General features: G+C 35.2%; 1 protein-coding gene across 1 annotated transcript in view; it reads left to right on the forward strand.

Moving 5' to 3' along the window:
* Positions 1-13,190, forward strand: part of CNTLN (centlein) — a 173,480-nt gene that overhangs the window by 106,896 nt on the left and 53,394 nt on the right. Inside the window, exons 14-18 of the mRNA XM_026044024.1 lie at positions 50-141; positions 2,492-3,012; positions 3,898-4,072; positions 7,618-7,711; positions 8,393-8,616. Of these exons, the coding sequence (XP_025899809.1) occupies positions 50-141; positions 2,492-3,012; positions 3,898-4,072; positions 7,618-7,711; positions 8,393-8,616 (1,106 nt within the window). The remainder of the gene's footprint in view (positions 1-49; positions 142-2,491; positions 3,013-3,897; positions 4,073-7,617; positions 7,712-8,392; positions 8,617-13,190) is intronic.

Below are 13,190 nucleotides of genomic sequence, written 5' to 3' on the forward strand. Positions count from 1 at the left end.
TGATAAAATACTATTTATTTTCTGATGAAGGTGCATTATTTTCTAATAGAGCTACTTTTTAAAATTAGTGAAGATGAAGGGATCAGAAACAGTACTCCAAAGAAGAATGCAAAAGAGATTTCGGATCAGASATTACAGAAGGTAAGGTATTGAATCCAATTTTAAATCTAAATTTTAGCATGAGTCATATATACAAGTCAGTACTTATGAATCTAAGCCATTATTTTCCTTTCATAATTCAAAAATACAGATTTTCAAAATTGTGTGAAAAATCAATTATAGTGAAGAAGCCATGGATGCATCAGGGACAAAACATGGTTAATGTCAGAGTAAATTAATAGTATATTAACAGATAAAATGTCAGAAACTAGCAAAGTATCTAAATTAAGAACAGCATATGGTTAGCATTTACCACTTTTAAGTTCAAAAATATTCATTTCTTTTGCTGAATGTTTAACTTCATATTGTCTGGAGTTAATCTCCATATATATTTTCTACAGGATAAAATTGATGCATGAGTGATAAATTTATCTACTATATTCAAATCTTAGAACAAACATGTTTGCATATGTGGTTTGTCATTTTTAAAAAAGTGTAATGTGTATTCTTAGCAAATATTATATATATTGAATCTTCTCAGCATTCTACATATTTTATTTTCTACAGCTACAAGATATTCTTAACTAGTTCCTCTTCTTACAGATGTACATATTACTCTCAAGTAGTTTAGTATTTTAACAGGTGTTCACTTAAGAGGGCTCACTTGTATTTTACCATATGTTTTTTTGCTACAATGAAAAGGCATCTTTCAAACAGTGTTACACCTTTTGTTTGTCATTTTGCTAAACAGTGCTTGTGTTAATTACTTATAAATCTTTAAAAGCATGCTTAAATTGAATGAACACAAATCTATAACTTTGAATGTCAGTTTGAGTATGTCTATTTATTTTGTATTTGTGAATTAACTTGTAGGAAGTATGGTAATTTACAGCAGATGATGTGATTGCATATACTTCTAACACTTGCCATATGGTCAGGCAATGAAGACTGTCATCTCGTTATTACTGAATGACAAACATCATGTTAAAATAATAACACACAGAATAGGAAATGCTCACATTCATTTATCTTAAGGTAGAGTGAGTAATTGAAATAATTTGAATGCTACCATCTGAAATGTCACACAGTTTACACTTGGTTATCATCTATATTTCAGAACCATAATTCTGTTTGCCAGGTACTACATAGTTTTTATCTCCATGGTTCTACAGAGTTATGATCGTACCTTAGGGATAGGTATGGAAGCTCTTCATTGTGTTTCTCCTTCCAACTGTCATAAATGTCTTTAAACACTAGCAAACGCAAAAGGTTGCTGTAAGGGGCTAAGAAATAAGAATAGAATCCCTGCTTATAAAGGTTGCTAAAGAAGGGCACTCTCTATTCTTATCAATGGGGAGGAAAGTACAAATTATGATTGCAATAATAAATCTTAGTTTCACTGAAGCAAAATCCCTTCTCTTCCTGTTTTCTCCCACGAAGTCTGTGTAACCATAATATAACATCTCTCTAATGTGAGGGCTGTGAATTTCTCACAAAGAAAATAGTAATGGAAAAACATGTATATTAAAGATTTGTTGGCCAACTCCTTCACAAATGAAGAAGTTTGAGCATCTATTGCCCTAATTGCTCTTGATTTTAAGATCTCTCTTTTATCTGAATCAAGTTCATAATACACACTCTGTATATCATTCCATAAGTTTTAAACAACTGATGTGCAGTAGCCAAAAAAAAAAAAAAAAAGGCATTTTTGAAAAATACTGTTTTTAATGTCAAAGTTTGAGACTTTGTTTTCTTTGCATTGCTGTGAAGGCATAGGATTTGTCTTACAGGACAGGATAAGTAATTTAGTTTGGACTTCTGCATAAGCTCGCATAGAGGTTGTGCTGAGGGGTAAATTTGCCTTTTCTGTTACGAAAAATGTGGTGTTCTTCAGTTGCTGAGCTTCTGGTGTCTCTCACTATGCACTGTTTTTTCTTTTCCTTTTTTTTTTTTTTTTTTTGGAATCAAAATTTTGTGTGTTTAAATTGTTAAAGGTCTTGTAGTTTCATATAGCTAGGGGAAAATAGTCTATATTTAAAAATAGCTTTTTTTCTGATTTTGTTTTAATGATTTAGTATGTGTAACCAAATCAATGATAAGCTCAAGATACATCAGGAAGGTTCATTTGCATACTTAAACTTCTGTGTCACTTTGCCTGGAATTTTAACWTCTTTTACCATCTGCCTTTGTTCAACAGCTGTATTATTGCAGTTAAAATGTATTCATCTGCAGTGTGTTGGAATCATTTTTAAATTAAGGTCTTTAAATTAAGGTCTTTTGTCCTTGTGCTTAATTTAAATTTATTTTAATATAATAAATACATTTTAAAGCATAATTTTTTATTTTTTCTTGTTTCTAATACGTTAAAATAGACTAACTGTTTTTTTGTTAGGTACATCAACTAGAAAGAAGATTCAAAAGTATTGGAGGGGAATTAAAGAAACTGAGGAACCTAAATAAAGAGTTGCTGAAGGACAAAAATGACTTGAAATCATCTTTAAAAATACAACAAGAAAATGCAGACTTGAGAGAAAGAGAGCTGGAAAACCTACGTAAGAGAATTTGTGAAACAAAAAAAGACAAAGCAGAACTTCAGATAGTGGTGGATGAGCAGGAAAGAGAAGTTGTCCTTCTGAAGAGGCAAGTGGCAGAAGCTAACAGGTTGAGAAATGAAAATGAAGATTTGCTGAGTCAAGTGCAGGAACTGAAGTGTTTGTTGGATGAAGCCAAAGCACTGGCAACCTGTGAGCAATGTAATTGCAAGATAACAGGCAGCAAGGTTAAATTAAAAACAGCAAAGAAAAAGAGCTCTTTGGGACACCATGGAGCTTTTCTCAAACAGTCCATCAAGGTTATGAGTAATGTATTTGAGAACTTCAGTAAGGACGGCTGGGAGGATATGAGTGAAAGCAGGTACGGCTCTCATTAACTTAGCTCTGTAGAGGGGACACTGTGCATATGTAAAACACTAGCAAATGGAGATTGAATTTCAACTACTGTTGATTTGGTATTCAAAAAAAATACTGTCAGATCCTTTGAAATATCTTGGGAGGTCTTGTTCTGAGCTTATTGACTGAAATTTGCATGCAAAATTAGCCACAACTGCATGAGTATTTGAATAGGTGCCAGGAAACCCAAAAGAAGGCAATGCTTGATTTCTTCCAGTGATGCTATTTTCATGCAGTCATGAGGCTTGAAATTGACAGTTTGGCAGGTTGATTTAATTTGCTAGCCCTTTGCATATTCACCACTGACAGATAAGGATTCCCAGGCAAGCCTACTAAGTCGGTTTAGTTATCTTGTGACATGCCGACCCGGGAGGAGAAACATTTTTTCCCCTTAATTTAGTTAGATAAATTTTGAATGACCCATTTCAGCTTGCTAGCAGATGTCTACAAGCTGTTTAACATCCTTTAAATTAAGAACCATCCACGCTAATTATTTCATGTATGTTTTATGCACAGTCATTGTACTAACTTTAATTGAATGATGGTTAAAAATTAGTTCTTTAAAGGTAATTGTTACAGCAGAGAGTCCCAGTCATGAGTCACAAGCCCCTCGGAAAATAAGCGCTAGCAAGATTCGTAAATGTTCAGAATTTTTGCTTCTGCTTCTGTGCATCTGCATGCTTGAGGAGGCAATAGGAAACCACTAGGTGATGAATTACACAGCTTATATTTCTATACTTTGTCCTAAGAGACATGAGAGGTGGTTTCTCAAGCCTGTATCTATCTATCTAACTGTGATCACTAACTTTTAACTATGTTTTCTTTTGTTTTCCCAAATGTGCTGTTTTAGTGACTCTGAAATACCAACTTCTGAATGTTTGGGAACAATGATTATGGAAACCATGGAAAACATTGATCTGCTGACAGACAGAAGTAAACAACAGGAGAAAAAACAAATGAAAAAAAATCAGATGCTTTGCAACAGGGCTCATTTAAAAGACAAAGGCCAATGGTATAACAAAAAGGTATATTGTTGCTTGTTTTGCTCTGTTGTACAAAGGATTGATACATAATGATGATATATATATGGTGACTGCTACTACCATTTCACTGAATTTAACTCTCATTGTAAGCAGAAAAGAAAGTTTTGTGCTTTCAGATACTCTTTGAGAAGAGTTTCAATATCATTTAGGTTTCTCTGAACACTTTGGTTGCAAAAGTATTTGGAGGGAGTACTAGGAGTAAAAAAGGTAATTAAAACATTTAAAACTGCTGTAAACTACTACTGCTGTCTTCCAGCAAAGCAAAGAATGCCACAGCCACCCCATTAAACTCCCTCTGAATCAGATAAGACAAAAAGAACAGGGTGACCTAGCTCATAACAAAAGATTAGCAACATCCCTCCTTCCTTCCAGCAAAATTCTCACTCATGAATCAAGCATCAACACTTTCCAGTTTGGTGTAAGCAGAGAATTGTCCCCACCTTAGAAAGGTGCTTTTACCTCCAGTTCTGTCCAAGAGATTCTGTCTGGAGGAAAGTGTGCTCTTAAGCTTCTTTAGGGCAGTTGTACTATTTACACTCATTGTCTGGGAAGAAAACCCTTTGACTCACTCCAAGTATCTATATACTGTTCTCTCACAGAACAGGGCCAGCTGGTTGTTTCTCAGGTCTTGAAAGCCTTCATACAATCTATAATTGATAACTCATTTGTGGACATGTGAACAGTGTCTAATGCACCTCTTCTGGTGATTGCCTAATAAATCACTTTGCAAAATGAAATTTCGAACACAAGAAGATAYAGATATTTTTCAATTTGCAAAGCAATGCTAAAACATCAATTAACAGAATTTGCAACTAGTTTTCAAACAGCACTAAATTTTATGCTGTGATACAATAAAAAGCTTGAAAACATGAGGTTTTTCATAGTCATCCTCCAAAATGTATAAGTAAATAAAACTCTCCGGTCTTGCAAAATCTTTTTGTGTTTGTTTCCTATCTGAAGGGTGTGTTCTTCTGAATAACTGAAGAAAGGAAAGATCTGCAACCATCTCTGGATGTAGAATAGGGTGTAGGAGTGAGTGCAGGGGTCTATGCAAAACCAGTATCATGTGCTGTTATCCTCAGTGAGAAGGTAATTGGCAGAACATCTTAGAGACTCCTCTCTCTCTCTCTCTTCCCTGGTAGTACCTGTATGACCAGGACCTCTTTGCCCTCATGAAACTATGTAGGGATTTGAGCTCTGTTCTTGCTGGAAGACAGATACATTGTTTTATGATACCAACTGTATGACTTGCAGCATTCAGAAGCATCACAAGTTGTCTTAAGAAGCAAAATATGATTTAGTTGATATATTATTGCAGAAAAAGCAYTCAAAAAAAGGTTTATGGCAAGAGGATGAAAGATAGCAATGCAAAAAAAAAAATCCCTGCTTTGCAGTAGTGCTGTGAAAAGCACTAACACAAATATTACCAGAAATCTCCAGGGCGGGTATTACTGCAAATCGGGAGTGGTTTGTAAAGCGACGTATGTAAAAGAAGTCTAGAGAAGCTCCTAAAGTACAACATACTGTTGGACATGAGATCATTCATTGGCACAGGAACTTCCTAAGTTTTGCACCATATGAAGTTATCACAGAATCACAGAACCCTTAAGGTTGGAAAGGACCTCTAGAGATCATCTAGTCCAACCCTCCTGTACACACGCAGGGACACCCAGAGCATGGGGCACAGGGTGGCATCCAAGCGAGTTTGGAAGCTCTCCAGAGAAGGAGACTCCACAACCTCTCTGGGCAGCCTGTGCCAGGGCTCTGGCACCCTCACTGTCAAGAAATGTTTCCTTAAGTTCCTGTGGAACTTTTGGTGCCTCAGCTTGTGGCCGTTTCCTCTAGTCCTRTCSCTGSCCACCACTGARAAGAGGCCGCCCCCTCCTCCTCACTGCCTCCCTTGAGGTATTTATASACACTGATCAGGTCCCCCCTCAGCCTCCTCTTCTCCAGGCTGAACAGACCCAGCTCTCTCAGCCTTTGCTCACAGGGCAGATGTTCCAGGCCCCTGATCATCCTCGTAGCCCTGCGCTGGACTCTCTCCAGCAGCTCCACATCCCTCTTGTACTGGGGAGCCCAGAACTGGACACAGTCTCCAGATGTGGCCTCACCAGGGCTGTGTATAGGGGGACGATCCTCTCCCTCAACCTGCTGAAGACGCTCTTCTTAATGCACCCCAGGATCCCGTTGGCCTTCTTGGCCACCAGGGCACACTGCTGCCTCATGGTCAACTTGTCRTCCACCATGACACCCAGGTCCCTCTCTGCGGGGCTGCTCTCCAGAAGGTCAGTCCCCAGCCTGTCCTGGTGTCTGGGGTTATTCCTCCCCAAGCGCAGGACTTTGCACTTGCCCTTGTTGAACTTCATGAGGTTTCTCATCGCCTGGTTGTCCAGTTTGTCCAGGTCTATAGAGTTACTGGCACTGTCTGTCTTACCACTTATATGCTTAGAGATGTTGCCTAGAACAGAGATTTTAAATACAATTTTGTGTATTTTGCTTATCAACTTTAGAGAATGCTATCATTACAGAATGCCATTTTCTGTAATAAATTGTCACCATCTCAGCAAAAATAATATTGGATAACCAGCATCAGTCCTCCATACATACTCTTCATTTTTTTTATAGAGTCCCCTGGCCATCTTCACAATAACTAATACTTATTTCTATATTGGTTTTGATGACGGAGGAAAATACATAAGTGATTAAAAGCTTTAAATCATCATTAAAATTGATTGTTACTATTCTAGTTATTTCCAGAAATATGTAATATGTTAGCAGCTGGAAACTAGAGAGGAGAAAATAGAAATTAGGAGCTGAATGCTTTAAAAATTGTTTGAACTGTGGAGAATCTGAAACAGAAATGCTTCAAAATACTTTAGGATTTGAGAGCAAGGAAACTGCTAATTCCATTTTGGAGTCAGGCATCTTCATTTCACAGATTACAAGGAACATTGTTCTTAAGCCTCTTCTTTCACCAATGGAACATTTGATAAGTGCAGGGAAGATCAGATTTTTCAAATAGAGAGAGATAATTGAAAATGCATGCAGGTGATTCTTGTTAAACTTGAGTGCAATAAGTATGTTCAAATGTATGTTCATCATGTATATTCAAGATATATATTCATATATCTTCCAGGTAAGACTCAATATGTAAACTGATCTTCCTTCTTAGGTAATAATCACTATTCTGTTTTTTACTGTAATAAGTAAGTATTAAATGCACCTGCCTGCACCTGGAGGTCATACATTTGATGGGAAAGGCATCAAAGTACAAAGAATTTTGTACTCAGTCTATTATTATAAAACTGCTTTTCGCATTGTAATTCAATAAATATTGTTTTGTATTTCTGGAAGTAATTTTTGATGCTTCAGTTCCAACTATGATGCTTAAGAGTTTTGTGTTTGATGTGGGAAAAAGGAAAGCTAAACTTCATGCTATCATTTTTTATTTGTAAATGTGGGACATTTTTATTTATATAATGTGGGAAATAGGAAAGCTAAACTTTATGCTATCATTTTTTATTTAGGGACATTCACAAAATAAGGACATAGGAAAGCAGCATTCCAAAAGGAAGAAGATCTGCTGTCTCATAACAGCTCATCCATCATTTCCAAACAAAGGTAGGCATAATTGTGTATTTTGGGCAAGTTCATAATGATCGGCAAAGCATTTCTGCTTGGTTTTCCAGCACCTGTGCCGTGATTCTGGATTGCACAAATTCAGCTATTTGCTGTTGCAGGATTTGCCTGACAAAATTTTAAAATTTATGTGGCCAGGTTTTCATATATTTACGTTTTATTTTAGAGTCAAATCATTATACAAAAAAAGTGTCTGTGACACCACATCTTTTTGCTCTGTTAGGGTATGTTCTATTTTAATTAAGTTCTGTGTGTTGGAATTACAGACTAATTTGTCTTTTTGGTACTTCTTGTTCTTGTTTGTCCCTTATGATAAACACTACACAACACTACACAAAATAATATAGATTTGGCTTAGACCTCAAAAATCTATTTACAAGACACTGAAATCTTTACTTCTGGGTAGTGCTCCAGGTATAAACTTGAGTCAAAATAAACATATGTGTTCGATTTGCCATATTTGTACTTAGAAAGGGAGGAACACCAAACATTTATAAGACAACTGAATTAATTTATTAGTTTGCTTACTGAGAAGTATTCATGCCATGTTCTACAAAAATATTGTAGAGTCTACAACAGTGTTCTGAATGGCCAAAATAAAATTAAAACGCAATCCTATCCATGATGATCTGTCATTTTAAAAGCATCATGTTTTATGTTTAGTGAACAGAGAGAAAAGGAGAAATACCGTAGCCCAGAGACCAGGCTACTCTGCTACTCTGTTGCGGGAAAGAATTAAGTCATTGCAGCAGCAGATAGCTGTTCTACGAAATGAAAAAAAGGCAGCAGTATGTTCTTCAAAAGAACTTAAAGAAGCCAATGAAAAACTAGCAGCCCAGCTACATTTGGCTGATCAAAGACTTCAAACGTGTAAACAGACTATACAGGTAAAGTACTTTTCATTATGGTATCTTAYGATGTTCAGATTAATTTCTGCTATAATTCTATGGAATTATGAAAAAATTGAGAGTTTTGGTAGGATTTTCTTAGTCTCTTACCATGTTATGATCAAAATTATAAAATGCTGTATATCAGCATGTTCTGTATGAGATTCTTAACCAGTTATTATCTATAAATTAAATTTGGGGGCTTCCTTTACTGTTGTATCATTCCAGTTGATTAGTCCTTCTGTAAAAGATTTTCACAGTGATACTTCACTCACATTGAAATGAACGAGGGATCTTTTCTTGTAAGATTGTGGTTGGTTGAATCTCTGATAGTTTTCCTAAGAATCTGCTCATTCACATGACCTGGCACCAATTCTTATGTGAAGAGCAGCCAGCTTTGGAGAAACCAACTGCCTGCAGGAGTGCARTGTTCAGGCAACTGAAGTTTTCTTCCAAAAGTCTCTCAAACTTTATCTGTTTAATCCCAACCTTTTCTGACTAGGTGGAAAGCTAGAAAATAAGATTTGTGAAAACAAGGAAGTGCTGAAGTATTCGTTTAACTGCTCAAAAAATGGCAACTTCCTTCTTCATTTTAGTCTTCATTGTTGTTTATTCTTTTTCAGTACTATTGTTTCTTTCTTGTTTTCGCTCTGCTTTTTGATATACGTATATATATATCCTTTTTTTGTCTCTGTGTGTGTTAATCTATATGCAGCTCCTCAGCTGGAATTCCTTTCTATTCGTACTGTAGTGATTGGCCTGCCCTTTATAGAGCTGAATCAACAAACACTTTTGCAGTAAGTGTCTCCTGTTGGTCACACACACATCCTGCTTCCAGAATTATAGTGCTGCAACAGATGGACTTGCTGGAAGGAGGCAGACATTAAAAAAGAAATCAAATCCCCTCCTCCTCAAAGTTCTCCACATTTCCCTCATTGCACAGAAGGCAGAAGCAGTATCAGGAGCAGCACTTTTCACTTTCTTAGGGCTGGGGAGCTGCTAATWTCTAGAGAAGGAAAAACCTCATTTCTGTTCCTCATTTTGCATAACTGTATAGACTTAATGAATTGTTCAGAAGGAGTTTCCAAGGTCATTGGAACCAAAGGAGATCTCCCTATTTCATGATCAGTATCATAATGTAAAGTTTCATAGATTGTATAAACTTCACAGACAGTTATATATGTAATTTGAGTTGAATATTCTGCTTTCTCAGACTTCTTCATGACTTACTTTCTTAGAATATGTAGATGTGTATGTTATGTGTATGTAGATGTGTATGTGCAATGTTAAAACTAATACTAAAAGGCTAATTATCACAAAATAGTGCTTAACAAAAAAAAAAGTCAAAAAAGGCAATATTTATGTGAAAATAGTTGCTGCTGTAGTATAAAGCACTTGCTCAAAAATGAAATATTATGTTTCAAAACGAAACCAAATCTCCTTCACTCTTTTTTTTTCCTGAAAATTAAAAGGAAAAAAAGGTATGGAAAAAAACCAATGTTTTTTAGTTCTTGGTCTATTTAAAGGGTGGTGCATTCTAAGCAAAAATAAATAAATGGTGTTGCAGGTACTCAAGGAAAAATCTGTATTAGGCATGCACATTTTTTTCCTTCTCAGCAACCAATTCAAATTCCCTTTCTTACAACTAATTACTCTTCAGGTGCCATGGTAGTGCTACCAAGTGGGAAATTTTAAGCAGAGGCTTGGGCTACTTGCCAAGTAAAAATTAAGGAGGTAAAGAACCTCCACAGTCACTGCAGGGTAAATGCACATTTTAGAGAGAGAACCATGGCTCATACAGATCAAATGACTTGAAAGCACACTTTTTTGGTGTATGTGTTATAAGAAATATTTAGTAGAAGGGAAGTTTTAAGATATTGCAAGGGAAATAACATTAAAATCTTTTTCACTAGTAAGAATATCAGTAAATTTATATTTTTTCCTCTCTGTTCCTCCATATTTTAGATTCTGGAATTTTCTTGAACAGATACTGGAAAGAAAAGGGAAAAAACGTGGATAAGTAGAAGATTGAGATAATACCCAGATGCAGGGAGACTCTCTTTAACATTGTCAGCCTCATGAATACCTAAATGAATACCTAAGTCTAAATTTACATATGCAATCATAATGGTCCTGAGTAACCTTATATTAAGAACAAATTCACAGTAGAGGGTTAATTTACTTGTAGTGTTCTAGCAAATGTGAATATTAACATCTTGGACTTTGACAACAGAGTTGTAGTGSCTGAATTTAGATAGAGAAATAAATCCTTCAACAGACGAGGACAGATGTTTATATAGTGAGCCCTTCATTATAATCCCTAAGGAATCTAATGCTAAAAGATCAACTCTGAATTTGAGATTCCAGATGTTCATTTTGAACCAGACTTTGCAGTTCATACAACCTAAGGATTGGCTGGCATCTGTTGATCTTCAGATTACCTCYACCTATATACTTTAATGTGTTTCTATTGAAGATTCAGCATATATGCATATATGTATTTGTCAGTCATATGCATATGTATGCAGATGTTTGTCTAACGTAGGAATTGTCTGTCTAATGTAGACAGACATTAAGACTGTTAGATTTTAGGTTCATTTTTTATAAACTCATTGCAGAAATGTAGATTTCTTGCTTTATTTTTTTTCCACAAAAGCAATTTTGTGCATATTTTTGCAAAATGACTGTAAAGTGACTGCACATGTGAGAATCAAAGCTTGCATTCTCCAAGGATTCCCATTGATACTGAGTCAAGACCGTCTGTTCAGAAGTACAGTAGTTACATTTTGCAATCAGCATGTAGAAATCACAGCTGGAGTTGATACTTAATGTAGAACCAAAGGGATTTAGTATTTCCGTAGTTTCTAAGAAAAATGTCAGACAGGAATTTATTGAAAATATTCAGGAAAACTTTTTTACTGTGATTTATTCCCCCCTCTACTAATTTCTATCACTGGGTGGCTGCTCATAAGAGCATATTTATTGCATTTGGCTGAGTAATGATAATTAGTTTTGTGCAGTAGATACCATTTGTTGTTCAGTTCAGATGAAGAATACTGAATACAGAAGAAATGTATGGAACAAAAAAAAAAAAGAAAATGATATTGCAGTATAAGTAAATCCGCTGCTCAGAAGTACCATAGGATCTTTTACATCAGTTCTTCAGTGTTTTTAATATGATGCCACAGGAAGAGCTGCATTTCTTAACAGTTCTCATGAGGAATCTGCAGAGTACTGTTAGCAAAGTGCCTATGTGAAGTCTGTTTCAACAGGATAACTGAATCTCAGAGAATGGGAATAAACCAACCAGTCAGCTATGAACAGCTCCATCAGAGGGTAATGGAGAGGTTTACATAAAGTTTCAGATGCATTCTCGTAAATTTCTAGCTTTAGTTGAAATTGAGAAATGAATCTTTTAAGATGTAGCTGTAGCTCAGGTAGACATTTATAGAATGGAGATATCTGTCCAGACTGCAACCATTCAGTTGTCTTTGATCTTCGGAGGAGCTTTTTTTTCCCAGACTCTTACTTTGCCATTAAATATGTTTTTTTTTCTTGAATGTGTATTGATCTGGTGGATTATCTCAAGATTAGGGATGGGTAAATGTAAAAAGCAAAAGAGAATATGACTACAGAAGGCTTCTTATTCCTTCAAAATTGTGTTTCTAACGTTCTCTCCATATCCTTTTGACTATTTTAAATTGCCCAAACAGCTTAGAATTCAGGGCTGCGTCTGCAAATTCAGCACCAAAGTTTAGCTCTTCTTATGGTAYCCATAAATATAGTGATATGACTATCACTATAAATTTATTTGCAGTAAATTTAGTTGCAGTGAAAGAGAGAATGAAGATCAAGTCAGATGCACTGTAAATTATTAACTCTAACAGTATAATTTACAATAAGATCTCACCTTGACTCTGGTTTTCATAAAAGATTTTTAAATATTCATACTGTTCCATTAAATTATTTTGCAGAGGTATTGTTGTTTATATTAGATTATTTTCAAGTTTGTGATTATCTTAAAAGAATATTTGAGGAATAATCTTGAATCTTGAAATAAACTTAATGTTTCTTTTAATCCTGCTGTAGAAAGTATAAAAAGGTAAAATGCTTTTGAAAATTGTCTGNTGCGTTTCCCAGAACACTATACATATATCCTGGTTGTATCTTTTTGTCTGCATGGAAATCTATGAACACACTGGAACACTTCTTTTTTTTTTTTATTAAATTCATGAGGAAACTTAAGCATTTAGGGTCATCTTTCCTAAACACATAGCTATGTCTTTTTTCCCTCTCTAATCATAAAAAAAGATATTTTTCATGATATCCATCAGATGGTGATAATCATACATACAGAATATAAGAATGATAACATTAAATTGAATGTTTTATAAGAACAAAAATTCTGCATACCTAAAACTAAGTATAAAAAGTATATTTTAATGAAAGATTAGCCAAGGGATTAATGCTTAGGAATATCTGTTGGAATTCTGATTTCTATATATAAAAATCTAAGTATAAAATAGTATTACTATAATGGCCTCCTATTCTAATAAATGCAAAGATAAATCAGK

The sequence above is a fragment of the Nothoprocta perdicaria genome, unplaced genomic scaffold, assembly GCF_003342845.1.
Source record: "Nothoprocta perdicaria isolate Ctin4 unplaced genomic scaffold, notPer1 scaffold_104, whole genome shotgun sequence".
Lineage (NCBI taxonomy): Eukaryota > Metazoa > Chordata > Aves > Tinamiformes > Tinamidae > Nothoprocta > Nothoprocta perdicaria.